At 40.1% G+C, this 14,660-nt stretch overlaps 1 protein-coding gene across 1 annotated transcript in view; it reads left to right on the top strand.

Moving 5' to 3' along the window:
* The window catches only part of LOC124116211 (mucin-16-like), a 179,956-nt gene extending 166,602 nt beyond the window's left edge, over positions 1–13,354 (top strand). The window contains exons 223-237 of the mRNA XM_048386754.1: positions 940–1,056; positions 1,345–4,002; positions 4,725–4,886; positions 5,294–5,552; positions 6,198–6,244; positions 6,783–6,861; positions 7,076–7,216; positions 7,458–7,501; positions 7,747–7,920; positions 9,039–9,203; positions 9,706–9,852; positions 10,304–10,500; positions 10,924–11,025; positions 12,000–12,325; positions 13,204–13,354. Coding sequence (XP_048242711.1) covers positions 940–1,056; positions 1,345–4,002; positions 4,725–4,886; positions 5,294–5,552; positions 6,198–6,244; positions 6,783–6,861; positions 7,076–7,216; positions 7,458–7,501; positions 7,747–7,920; positions 9,039–9,203; positions 9,706–9,852; positions 10,304–10,500; positions 10,924–11,025; positions 12,000–12,325; positions 13,204–13,210 — 4,625 coding nt within the window. The 3' untranslated portion in view covers positions 13,211–13,354. The remainder of the gene's footprint in view (positions 1–939; positions 1,057–1,344; positions 4,003–4,724; positions 4,887–5,293; positions 5,553–6,197; positions 6,245–6,782; positions 6,862–7,075; positions 7,217–7,457; positions 7,502–7,746; positions 7,921–9,038; positions 9,204–9,705; positions 9,853–10,303; positions 10,501–10,923; positions 11,026–11,999; positions 12,326–13,203) is intronic.
* The last annotated feature ends 1,306 nt before the right edge of the window (positions 13,355–14,660 follow it).

Below are 14,660 nucleotides of genomic sequence, written 5' to 3'. Positions count from 1 at the left end.
TTCTCAAATTGAACATTAGGAAAATTGCTAAGAAGTCAACATATGATTGTCATCTTATCATTTCTTCCTTCCAATCTTTGTTTGTTGTGACATAGACGTGACTTCATGTCCTAAGTTTTATCTGAAATATGGTCATTAAGAGTTTTATGTATTATTAAGATTTTCTGAGAGGATAAGATATCATACGACTATTATAATGGATCCATGTTATAGCACCAACATTTGATGCATGTAGCTTTACTTGAGAGGAATCCTTATATTGGTATCGGAAATTGTGTATTATATTCGCATGTTTAACAATTTCAACATTTTCTCATTATTCAGCAGCAACAACGTTCTCGACTACTTCTGCTATGCCTTGGACATTTAAAAAAGAAAATGCAATCATACAACATATCACATAGAAATAAAGAGTTACAATATCAAAACTTGAGTTATTTTATGCATGATGATCATTTAAGTGTTAGAAAAATAATACGATTTTTACATTTGACATATGTTGATGTACTGACTATTACGAGTTTATTATCGTGTGCCTATATATTTTAGCTTGGTTTTTATTCATAACTTCATTTGCTTAATGTCCTTGAAGAACTATCAGTGGGAAAGCACTTGTCACCTTATATCACACATCGCTTCATGATATGTAACTTTAATTTCATTGAATGTCTTCATACAGATCCTCTTTTTTTATAAGCTGATTTTATACTGATTCGATTTGTATGCCTGATTGATTTGATTTTCACCCCAATGACATGTAGTGATTTCAGAAGAAAGGTGATGGATGACGACAGACATGTAATTCTAATTTGAAATTCATTCATCAATATATTGTAATTGACAACGAATCTACAATATAAAATTCATGGAATCAGTCAATACAAGCTATTTTTAAACACATTATATTATATTATCGCTTAACCACTTACATGTTTGTAGGAACTACTACTAGTGGAACAACAACCAGCGGAACAACAACAAGTGGAACAACAACCAGCGGAACAACAACAAGTGGAACAACCACAACAAGTGGAACAACAACCAGTGCAACAACAAGTAAGTAAAGTCTTAGTACAATACACTTACCACAAAAAACAAAAACCCAAAAATAGAAAGAAATACCTCTAAGTTATGAAAAGCAATATCACCAGTATTTTCGACGTATGACTAACGGACAAAATCGTAAAAATGGAATGCATATTCATCAGAGCTGAAATACCCACCACAACAAAGAACAACTGTAGCAAATTGTAGGGGAAAGGACAAATGACACTTTTGAAGCTCATATTTCTCTTCTAATGATTAACGAAATACACAACCAACAAGATAATAATATCAATTAAGTAGGAATATCTACGAATGGGACAACTTCTGGAACAACAAGATACATAACCAGTGGTACTACCACGTCTGGAACAACAAGTGGAACTCAAACTTCTGGTATAACGACAAGTGATACTTCTTCCTCGGGAACCACAACAAGAGGAACCACTACTTTTGGAACAACCACAACCAGTGGAACTACCACGTCTGGAACAACAACAACCAGTGGAACTACCACATCAGGTACAACAACAAGTGGAACTACCACGTCTGGAACAACCACGACCAGTGGAACTACCACATCAGGAACAACAATCAGTGGAACTACCCCATCAGGTACAACAACCAGTGGAATTACCCCATCAGGTTCACCAACTAGTGGAACTATCCCATCAGGTACACCAACCAGTGGAACTACCACGTCTGGAACAACTACAACCAGTGGAACTACCACATCAGGTACAACAACCAGTGGAACTACCACATCAGGTACAACAACAAATGGAAGTACCACGTCTGGAACAACAAAAACCAGTGGAACTACCACATCAGGTACAACAACAAGTGGAAGTACCACATCAGGTCCAACAACCAGTGGAACTACCACCTCAGGTACAGTAACTAGTGGAATTACCACTTCTGGAACAACTACAACAAGTGGAACAACAACTTCTGGAAGAACCACAACCAGTGGAACTACCACGTCTGGGACAACAACAACCAGTGGAACTACGACATCAGGTACAACAACCCGTGGAACTACCACCTCAGGTACAGTAACTAGTGGAATTACTACTTCTGGAACAACTACAACAAGTGGAACAACAACTTCTGGAAGAACCACAACCAGTGGAACTACCACGTCTGGGACAACAACAACCAGTGGAACTACCACATCAGGTACAACAACCCGTGGAACTACCACCTCAGGTACAGTAACTAGTGGAATTACCACTTCTGGAACAACTACAACAAGTGGAACAACAACTTCTGGAAGAACCACAACCAGTGGAACTACCACGTCTGGGACAACTACAACCAGTGGAACTACCACATCAGGTACAACAACCAGTGGAACTACCACGTCTGGAACAACAACCAGTGGAACTACCACCTCTGGAATAACCACAACCAGTGGAACTACCTCATCAGGTACAACAACTAGTGGAACTACCACCTCTGGAACAACGGCAAGTGGAACTACCACTTCTGGAACTACCAGAACCAGTGGATCTACCACATCAAGTACAACAACAATTGGAACTACCACACCAGGTACAACAACCAGTGGAACTACCACTTCAGGAACAACAACCAGTGGAACTACCACCTCTGGAATAACCACAACCAGTGGAACTACCTCATCAGGTACAACAACTAGTGGAACTACCACCTCTGGAACAACGGCAAGTGGAACTACCATTTCTGGAACAACCACAACCAGTGGAACTACAACTTCTGGAACAACCTCAACAAGTGGAACTACCACATCAGGAAAAACTACAACCAGTGGAACTACCACGTCTGGAACAACAACCAGTGGAACTACCACCTCTGGAATAACCACAACCAGTGGAACTACCTCATCAGGTACAACAACTAGTGGAACTACCACCTCTGGAACAACGGCAAGTGGAACTACCACTTCTGGAACTACCAGAACCAGTGGATCTACCACATCAAGTACAACAACAATTGGAACTACCACACCAGGTACAACAACCAGTGGAACTACCACTTCAGGAACAACAACCAGTGGAACTACCACCTCTGGAATAACCACAACCAGTGGAACTACCTCATCAGGTACAACAACTAGTGGAACTACCACCTCTGGAACAACGGCAAGTGGAACTACCATTTCTGGAACAACCACAACCAGTGGAACTACAACTTCTGGAACAACCTCAACAAGTGGAACTACCACATCAGGAAAAACTACAACCAGTGGAACTACCACATCAGGAACAACTACAACCAGTGGTACAACAACATCAGGAACAACTAGAACCAGTGGAACCACCACTTCTGGAACAACTAGAACCAGTGGAACTACCACATCAGGAACAACTACAACAAGTGGAGCTACCACCTCTGGAACAACTAGAACCAGTGGAACTACCACATCAGGGGCAACAACCAGTAGAACTACCACTTCTGGAACAACAACAAGAGGAACTACCACGTCTGAAACAACTTCAACCAGTGGAACTACCACATCAGGTACAACAACCAGTGGAACTACCTCTTCTGGAACAACAACAACCAGTGGAACTACCACTTCAGGTCTAACAACCAGTGGAACTACCACGTCTGGAACAACAACAACAACAACCAGTGGAACTACCACATCAGGTACAACAACCAGTGGAACTACCACTTCTGGAATAACTACAACCAGTGGAACTACCACCTCAGGAACGACTACAACCAGTGGTACAACGACATCGGGAACAACTACAACCACTGGAACTACCTCTTCCGGAACAACTTCAACCAGTGGAAGTACAACATCAGGAACGACTATAACCAGTGGTACAACGGCATCGGGAACATCTACAACCAGTGGAACTACCTCTTCTGGAACAACTTCAACCAGTGGTACTATGACATCAGAAACAACCACAACCGGTGGTACTACCACATCGGGTACAACAACCAGTGGTACTACCACTTCAGGTACAACAAGCAATGGAATGACCTCACCTGGAACAACCACAACCAGTGGTCCTATCACAACATTAACAGCCAGAACCAGTGGATGTTTATAATGAAATAACTCAACTGTACTTATTCGTAAAAGTAAAAAGTGTTTAAGACGATAACACACATTCTTCATCTTACCCCAAAGACACCATTCAAAAAGGTTAAATACGGTCCTTTTTAACAGAAATATTAATTAAAACACATCAGTTCTACCACTTTTACCGTTACTTGTAACACGTTCTCAACATCCACATTTGCTTCATTCAATTCAGGACCCGTGAAGATCCGGGGTAGAATAGGTCTACCCATGCTTGCTGTAAAAGGCGACTATGCATGTCGTAAGAGGCTACTAACGGGATCGGATGGTCAGGCTGGTTGACTTGGTTGATGCATGTCATCGTATCCCAATTGCTCATGATATCAGTCACTGGATTGTCTGGTCCAGACTCGATTATTTACAGACCGCCGACATAGCTGTAATATTGTTGTTAAACAACAAACAAACAAAATTTACAAAATGAAAAATAATCAATTATTTTCATTTGGCAGAAATATTATGTCACACTGTGTTGAAACGCTGTCTGGAGTCAAATAATATTGTCACTTGTAAATAATATATTTTTGACAAATGTAGCCTGGATGGACTTGGTATAAGGATAGCTTTCATATCTATTAATAACTTAATAATGTTTCAGTGCCACCAACATGTTGGGAAACGTGGGGAGAGTGGTCCGCCTGCGAATCTGGATGTGTCGCCGTTACGAGAACCAGAAACAGAAACTGCACTGATGACGTCAGGTGCAACTGCGATTCCTCGAATGTACAGGAGAATCCATGTCCATCAGACTGTTCTACACGTAAGTTGGCACCAGTTTGTTCTTCACACGAAACTAGAATATATCCCATGTCAGAAGTTACACGTTAGTTGGCACCAGCTAGTTCTTCACACGGAACTAGAATATATCCCATGTCAGAAGTTACACATACGTTGGCACCAGCTAGTTCTTCACCCGAAACTAGAATATATCCCATGTCAGAAGCTACACGTTAGTTGGCACCAGCTTGTTCTTCACACGGAACTAGAATGTATCCCATGTCAGAAGCTACACATAAGTTGGTACCAGCTAGTTCTTCACACGAAACTAGAATATATCCCATGTAAGAAGTTACACAAAAGTTGGTATCAGCTAATTCTTCATACGGACACTTGTTGAATATGACTTAAAGAAACATTAATTTACTCACTCACTATTTCTTTCCATAGCTGTTTGCGGAGAAAACATGAAGATCAGTACAAACTGCAATGAGACCTGTGAGACCTGTTACGGCATGCGATTTTCCGCGTCCTGTGTGACCGCTGGTGACTGCGTCATTGGTGAAACATGTGTCTGTGAGGAAGGCTACAAGATGGAGGACTCCAAGTGCATACCTAAGGAAGAATGTGGATGTTACGATAGTGAAGGGAAAAAGTACAATGAAGAAGAAGTTTACCCATCAACAACTGGAAACACATGTGAAGAATGGTATTTCAAGTTTTTAAAGTCGTTTCTATCTCATATGATATTGATAACATGAATTCTGAACTAACTTTATGTAACTAAGGAAGCTTAGTTTACTATAAGCCTGTAGGAGGTACGTTTTCTCCCCATAAACTCTTGGCAAATGAGTTTCCGTACACCTCTGCAGGTCCGATTGATTTGGTGCGATGAGTTGTCCGTTGTCTCTCCTTCCAATAACTGATAGCTTATTACCCTAAAAGCAAGCTGAAGGGAAGAAAGAAAAAACTGGAGAATGTTTGAACTTGACATTCATTCGTTCCCTTACCGTCCCGTATCGTTCCCGTATCGTATTCTGCACTGAATTGTGGCCAGGGGTGTAACAAAATAGCCCACTTTTTAGAATTTATCTTCTTGAAATTCACCGTTTCAAATGTAGTGAAACATATTGTATTTGTACTGTGGGATATCAAATGGGATATCCTTAAGCAGATAATATTATGTGGCCAACGGTAAAAGCGTTTCTAGAAATACCTACTGGCTTTGCCTGCTCAGAAGATGATTGAAACTTGTAGAAAATATTGCCCTACTGTAATGTCAAGACGAAAACCTGTAATCGTTTGGATACATCGCATCATCATGTTGTACCAATCATTTTTGTTTTGTTTTCAGCAAATGTAATTTTGAGAAAAAATTCGTCTGTATGCCAAAGGAGAACTGTAAGTATCCACATTGCTTTTTTTTTTTTCATGGAGAGTTGATATTGTTAATGACTTAGTCAATAGCTGAAAGAGTGAATGCGAATTGTGCCTAACAAAGTTGGAAGTAAACCAGTATCGCATCGCATGAGTATTATCATGATGTGCTGATGTGACCTACACACTATAGAAAACCGATATTACATCTTGTTAATGTTTCTGTAAGATCAAAAGTTCTTACATATGTAGTGGATAAAATGCAGTATGCCATCAATGTAACTAGTATGTTAAGTATTGACACTGGAATGATTCACCTGTATTACATTAAGGAAAAATTGCATTTTTTAAATGAATAAAAACCTCCAGTACAGAATATTTGGGCAACTCCCATACCCACGTATGATGTTTTTCGAACAGTAACATTTTACTGTAAAGATTACAATATGCATTGTTTGGATACCAAACAAATAATTTTTTATCGAATATCTCGATTAACTCGACTTACTAGGTAAGTCTCTCATTTGAAAACAAAGTATTATTGATTGCATGTTTTGCCTAGGCTGCAACTGGGCTGAATGGACATCGTGGGGTGCATGCGATCCACTATGCGGAAAGAATGCCACAAAATCGAGGACAAGGTTTGTGTTGGCTAACTGATCACTTTCTGTCTTTCTGGGGTATGTTTGACATTCTGGGAATATCAATGCAGACAGGAACCAATCTTTAACCTAAACAACTTAACGGCGAACCACGATGCGACTGAGAATTACAGATGACGTCAGGGACACTGTTTGCACTGTCGTTTAAAAAGATTTTTGTTTGTTATATGAAGACAAATGCTTGTTTCTTTAGGATCGCACAGAGCGCAGCTACCTGCGAGGAGCAACAGCCGAAGACTGAGACCGCCGACTGCGTTGTACCACTATGTGCTTGCAATTATGGGGGTAACGTCATCCCAAGCGGCGAAACGGTCAGAGAGGAGTGTTTCACTATGTATGTACATGGCACATTTAGACATAATCATTAAAATTAGTTTGTCCGTTCAAAGGAAGGCAGTTGCTCTTTTCCCAGTGTGAGTTAATATTTAGCTATTATATTTTTTTATAAACTTACAAACAAGCTGCACGCACATTCACTTACAAACACACACATACACGTCCTCATACATACAAAAGCAGACTTCTGCATAATAGTTTTAGCATTTGTCTTATGAATCCGAATTTATTTGTTCCAGTGAATGCGAAGACGGAAACTACACCAAGGTTCCCGGGTCACCAAGTACGTTATGCTAAGGATTTAGAAACGATGAGAACATGTGTGCAAGGATGAATATCATACTATGCCAAACTCTTGAAAACCAAATCAAAGCTTATTCATTGACATGGCAGAAACTATTTATCGACCTTCAATTATCCAATTGTTCTCCCTCAAGCATACCTAACTCTCTGCCCTCTATCAAAGATAAAATGACTGGGTATCCCAGATCTTTGTGTACTGGGTTTAATATATGTTTACTTTTGCAGTTGATGGCAAGTATAAGGAATGGAGCCAGTGGTCAACCGATTCTTGTAATGGAAAGATGTGCAGGGACAGGAACATGACAAGGTCAAGAGAGTGCGATGGACCAAAATGCGAAGGCCAAGACTGTGCTAATGGTCCCATACATGAGGAGACAGAGCCTTGTGGAACAGCCGAGTGTACGTTTTAAACCTTCAGTTACCGGATACTGGTGTTCAGTCTCGGTTCTTTTAGGGTCTTTGGTTTGTTTTTCCCATGTGTGGTGTCCCATGCAATGATATTAATGGGCGTCGTAAAATTCCTTTCATTTTAGCGATATTGTGCTTACGTATCATATCAAATAAAACTGAGTATTGTATATAACGTTATGATTTCTCTTTTGTGGATTCAATGAGGTGTAATGCGTCGTTAACGTTTGGTAGCATTTCGGGAAGCCCAGTTGTTAAGAGGTCGTACGCAAAGGTTTCATTCACCAAATACGTATAATGTGGGAGGATTAATGCTGCTGCATCATTCCAGGGTTTTGTTAAACTATTGCTCTGAAGTGGCGTAATATTGACATGTGTGATAGACTGGTGATTTACTGATGCTATGATAACACAGACAGACAGACAGTTTATTCAGTAAGAAGGCCATAGGTCCATAATACAGACAATGGTTGATTGCATGAACTACGCATGCCAAGGAAGTAATCGATTTAAGTTTCTCTTAGCCGTTGGACTTTATATAGATATAAACATGTGTTATATACAACATCAAAGTTTTCTGATGAAATAATTTCAGTAAAAGAAACAGAAACAAGAAACTTGATATACTGTTTAAGATACATATTTCTTAGGGCTGAATAACGCTGAATAAAGTAAAACATGAAATTCATCTTCAATAAAAGATATACCATTTTCTATACAATATTTACATAATCGTTCAGTGTATGGGACATTTGTGTATCTCCCCAAGTCAATTGCAAGTTTAAACTTGCTACATATGAAACGAGTCATACATATTCTCAGATGTACTGGTATGGGGAGTGTAAGATATTTTTCAACATTTAACAGGGATTTAAAATGTTTATAATAAAAGGTATAAGATATACTATTGATAGAACTACACCATGATTGTTGAAGGTTATCAAATACTATTTGCTTAAAAAGATGAATAAATATCTTCACATCTTGTGTTAACCATACATATCCAAAACCTAATTTAAACAAAATATTCTTAATGGGAGTAGCCCATGTGGTGCGACCAGAATGGTCAAGTGATTTGAGCATTAGGATATAATTGTTCTCTCTCACAGGCTGCGAGCCTGTATGGACTGCTTGGACCGAGTGCAGCAAGGAATGCGTCAAAGATGGTGAAGACAAAGGTGTCAGAACAAGGAACTTCACAATCGCCAATCCCGACGACAAGAACTGTCAGAACACTGAGATGACCGAGGAGTCCTGCGGAGAGCCATGCTATTGTAAGCTTCTGATTGCATTATAGTAAAGGTAGCAGTAGAGGTTTCAATGGGATATCATCATAATAGTCACGTTTATGTTCAGACCTTACTAGCGTTTGTCAAATATATCAAATAGTCGTCACACACATTATAGAATTCTGTGAATGGATTCTTGAGGAAATATGTGGATACCTTGAATGTGAATAAAAATGTAACATTTCCTCAGACTGCTAACAATGTAACATTGCCTCAGACGCTAACAATGTAACATTGCCTCAGATGGCTAACAATGTAACATTGCCTCAAATTGCTATGTAACATTGCCTCAGACTGCTAACAATGTAACATTGCCTCAGATGGCTAACAATGTAACATTTACTCAAACTGCTAACAATGTAACATTGCCTCAGACGGCTAACAATGTAACATTCACTCAGACGGCTAACAATGTAATAATTTATAGTATGTCCGCCAAAACATGTATTTGCTTGAACGGCCAACACATGTTATATTTACTCAAAAGGCAACAAGTACGTTTGGAGCGAATGGGCAACATGTGAAGGCACATGTGGACTTCAGAACGTCACAAGAACACGTGATATACAGAATGATGTGAGGTGTCAAGATGTGCCAACAGAGGAGTCCCGCGCGTGCTACATTGAAGCATGCAGTAAGTACATTCATTAAACGATCGTTTAATGGTTATGTATTCTTCATCCTTAAGCGTTGTCTGTGGTATACATTTCGTGATTTCTCTCAATGATGTTTATTTTTATGAATACAAATATTGATAAGTAGTCTTCGAAGTTCGTTATACTTGACTATCCAGTTTCAATGTTGCTATTCCATGTTCATGCCAAACCTTGGTTTATTTCTCGTTTAACACAACTCCCAGCAATAAGCCAGCTACATGACTGCGGTGTGTAAATAATCTAGTATGATCCAGTGATTGACATCATGAGCATCGATCCACGCAATTGGGATACGATGACAGAAAATACACCAAGTCAGTGAGCCTGATCACCATGTCCCATGAGTTGCCTCTTACAACGAGCATAGGTTGCTCAATTCCATCTTCAAGCAAAGAGCCAAACTTGGAAATGAAATTTCTTTTTTTTCAGAATGCGACAAACCCAACGAGGAGTATAGCAACTACACCTACTGCCAAATGACTTGTGAAGATAGGACCCCGAAGGACAACTGCGATGCCACTCCAATGCCCGGATGTATGTGTACCAACAACACTGTCCGACGTGGCAGCGATTGCGTGACAATAGAGGAGTGTCAAGAATGTATTTATAACGGTGTGGTGTTTAAGGTGAGTTTCCATAACTCTGTTTCACACTGCTACTATTACTGTAGACTGATTAAGAGTGCTAATGGGCAGCAATATTATAGATAGAGAATAACACCCTATTAGTCAGTATTATATTGATTGTGATCTCATTTCTATACTTTGAGAATAAAAAGGGACATTGGGTTCCTCTCTTCGACGCAATATATTCTAGCTTGCGTAACCAAGCCATGCTGAAGGGGTTTGTGAGCCTCGCTAATGAAACATCTGTTACAAAGAAAATTATTTTCGTCGAATATAATTGTTTGGAAATACGATAAGTCGTTCAGCCAGTTGTAAGTGTTTTTGACGTCATGATATCCGTACGGGCATACTACTGGATTTACAGGACGTCGTCACCATGATAGATGTCAGACGAGTAACATTAACGCTGTTCTCTTATTCCAGGACGGAGACGTCATCACGGATCCATTAGATAACTGCACCAAGTTCATCTGTGCAGAAGGGGTGCCACTGTCACATGACGACTGTGTGAAAGAATGCAACTCAGTAAGTATTGATGTTATTCCAAACAAGGATCTGCAATATTAACTCTTACTAACGTCGTATGACAACCAATTGATGACAACGTGAACACTCGGGATGTGATAACACGCTAACAGTTAGGTCACACGTTGATTCTTGTGGGCTCGCACGACCATTCTGCCCCGTTGATACATTTGTAGAATAAGTGGTGCATTTCGGTTCCTTCTTGTCGTTGAAAAACTATGCGTATTTAAAAGGAAAGATGTAATGGCACAGCAATCGCAATGAAAATGGTATATGTTTATTTCTAAACAGCGACACTGAGGCTGAATAATAAATAGACCAGGACAGTCGTAACTGTAATCCAATTCCCAAGATATTGTTTATTTCATCTAAATGACCCTCCTTGATTAGGACCATAGTCTGATCTGCAACCATTCCTTGTTCCAATGGCGGCCATAAGTGGCGTTGATGCTCTTTCAAATGAAGAATTCTTCATTGCCCCTTTCTGATCAGATTGCACTGCTGGGTGTGTTGTCACAAGCGTATTAGTAGTACACTGTTACATATCTATATGGAAGTATCCACGTCTGCTTGGCTCCATCATCTGAAACCATTTTTTAATATATGTTTCATGAATGAGCAGTTCTTTTGAAATAAAAAGGTGTTGCTATTTTTTATATACTATTTTTAGCCTAAGGTTGTTTAGTGAACAATCCTTTTTCACACAAAAAAGCCTTACATGGTTAATATAACAAAAAAGGTTGGGATTATGAATATTGCTGGGGATATTTTTATTAAATTGTGAGCTCAGCCTTCACGGCAAAAACATCTACAACAATATTATGATCCCTAACTTTGTTTGTTCCATATAGTATCTTAATTACATATCAATGTATGTCACCAACCAAGTCTCGAACGATGTAGGGCGGAATATTATTGAGGACCCCATGAAATTGATGAATGAGGTGCAAATAAACTTCAACTATTCATTACAGGACACCGAAGATATGGTTCTTGCTCCCGAAGGCTCTTGCTGCAAGTATGAATGTAAGAAGAAGACATGCCAACCCTCTGCTGAAAAGGTCAAGATTGGCGTGGAGGGTTGTATTGCAAGCTTTGAGGTAGATCAGTACTTCTGCAAGGGTGACTGCGGGCCTAGTTCCTTCACCTACGATGTCTCTAAGAATAACGAGATGGTGAAGGAGTGTAGATGTTGCATCCCTGCCGAGACGTCTCTCCAGAACTACACCGTCACCTGTGACGACAATTCTCCCCGTACCATCAGCATCAGGAAAATCACCAGCTGCTCTTGTAACATGTGGTACGTATAACAACCTGCACGCCCAACATGTTTGGACTTCATGCCCCTGTGAACAGCATTTCATTAGCGACATTGCCATGTAAGGTTGAGGTAAAGAGTGACACAGATCAAAGACTTTAATCTAATGGGTGAAACCTACCAGCAGTGGTAGAGCTTCGACAAACCGAGGATAATGATTGTGGTGTGTCTAGGATTTGAACCAATGACCAGCCGACACTGCATAGAGCGACACATCCTCTTAAAGTATTCGGCCAACCGTTTTATGAGTACCTGTCGATTTCTTATCACTTATCTCTATTGACCCTAATCGTAGTTTCTTTAATTGAACGCTGGTACATCAATAAGCCAAACGTCTATATGGGTCGCGGGAGGGGGGTGCGATCATCTGAAGCAGAGTTGCGTCTCTTCGTAGAGTCAGGATCCGCGGTGGGCGAATATTCGAATCCCAGCAACTATCGGATTTTGGTGTTTGGTTTGTCAGCACCGTGCCACTTGCATACTGTCTCCCCCCACTGAGCCGTCTATACTTCTTAAAGCAGCGTTAACTCAGTCACGCCCTGACTTACGTCTTCAGAAGCTTCAATATTATGCATGTCCTCTCTTTAAATGTTCTTTGTATTTAGGAGTCTTCTCGTTAAATGTATTGTAATGTTAGCCTGTCTGGTAACGTACTTTGTACAGTTACAAGACCGTGTTTCAATAGAGTAATCCGATATGCCGTGTTTCAATAGAGTAATCCGATATGCCGTGTTTCAATAGAGTAATCCGATATGCCGTGTTTCAATAGAGTAATCCGATATGTCGTGTTTCAATAGAGTAATCCAATATGCCGAATGCGTCCTTCAGGGGTTGTGACTCTGTTATTTTGTTTTTTTCAGTGCGTAAAGGCCGCGGGTAACCAGTCTTGGAATATGTTGAAATAAAGACTGCAGTACTCACGCTACAGAGCAAGCATTATTAACTTATCTATGTATTTGTGAATTGTAATTTGAAAAGTGAATAAAATATGCATAATTATATAAATATAAATGTATGTGTTGTGTTGTGTTGTGCAGCTACTGCCGATGAGGGTAGTAGTCATTACTAAAACATGGAATTACGTAATGGACGCTGGATTCAAGGATATGTTCGGTTAGTCACACATTCAGTTGCGAGACATAGTTGAAACATCATCGGCAAATGGTGTTCGCTTAGCCAATCAAATGAACACATATATTTGTATTCGGCGACAAGCACATCAGCGATACAAAAGTTTATGTACATCAACACTACAATAAATAGAATGTGTCGGTTTGCACAACTCAATTTAAAAAGACGTAAAAAGAGCAAATAACACAAAAGCAGAGGGATGTGTCGGTTAGCAAACATCAACCTAACATCGAAAGACTTTGTATACACTACACAACATTTAAATATGTGTCGGTTTGAACAGATCAACACAACGCATAAAAGACGTGTCATCTTGAACATACCAATTCAACTGCAAAAACATGTGTAGGTTTGCACACATGTTTGGTTGCGGCTTTTGATGTCTTGTGATAGTTGAGAGAGAGAGAGTCAATGGATGGAAGGACTATGTTCGGTAAGCTTGATAACAAGTTTGAGTTTCCGTGGCTTTCCCAGATTACAGTGAAAGCAGTCACAGACCATGTGGTGCCAACTGACTTTGTTCTAAGTTTGTCTCTATTCAGCCAGCATTCAATACGTATCTGGCAGATGAGGTGATGTGGAACACGTGTGTGTGTGTAGCTGCTTGTTCTACCCGGAACTAGTGCCGGTTTCAGTGCCAGCCCACTGACATACCATGCTGCAGTATAACATGGATACCCCACTCAGACACAGTATACTGACTACCAGCCAACCGGTCTCTGTTTTATCTCCTAAACACCGAGCGCTAAGCGTGGTAACAAGTACCATCTGTTGATGTATTTTAGTATGACGCGGCCAGGGGATCGAACCAGCGACCTACCGCTTTCGGGGTAGCAGTTCTATCCACTAGACCGCGGAGGCGGTCAGTATCTGGTAAGATGCGGGGGTACTGTAAGACCTTTTCGCTGTACAGCTTGTACTGAGAATACACTTTTAAAGTCGCCTGATCGTTGATAACACTCAATCCAGTATTATAAGTGTCCCTACATTTGGATTAGAAGGTATTGTTAAAATATAATAGTGTCCACTATCACACAATTATATTCATTCTTTCCTGACGTGTGCGGGTTCCTTATATCCGCCGTAGAGGATTGTGTTCTAGGGGATACTTCTTCTTGTCTCCTTCTATATACGACACAAGTCCGTCTGAGGGTCCACAACAACTTTATTGAGACACAGTTACAAC

Source organism: Haliotis rufescens, unplaced genomic scaffold (genome assembly GCF_023055435.1).
Source record: "Haliotis rufescens isolate VD_foot unplaced genomic scaffold, xgHalRufe1.0.p SCAF_10, whole genome shotgun sequence".
In the NCBI taxonomy this organism is placed as follows: domain Eukaryota; kingdom Metazoa; phylum Mollusca; class Gastropoda; order Lepetellida; family Haliotidae; genus Haliotis; species Haliotis rufescens.
Note: the sequence above shows the minus strand (reverse complement) of the source record. Positions and strands in the feature narration are given on the sequence as shown.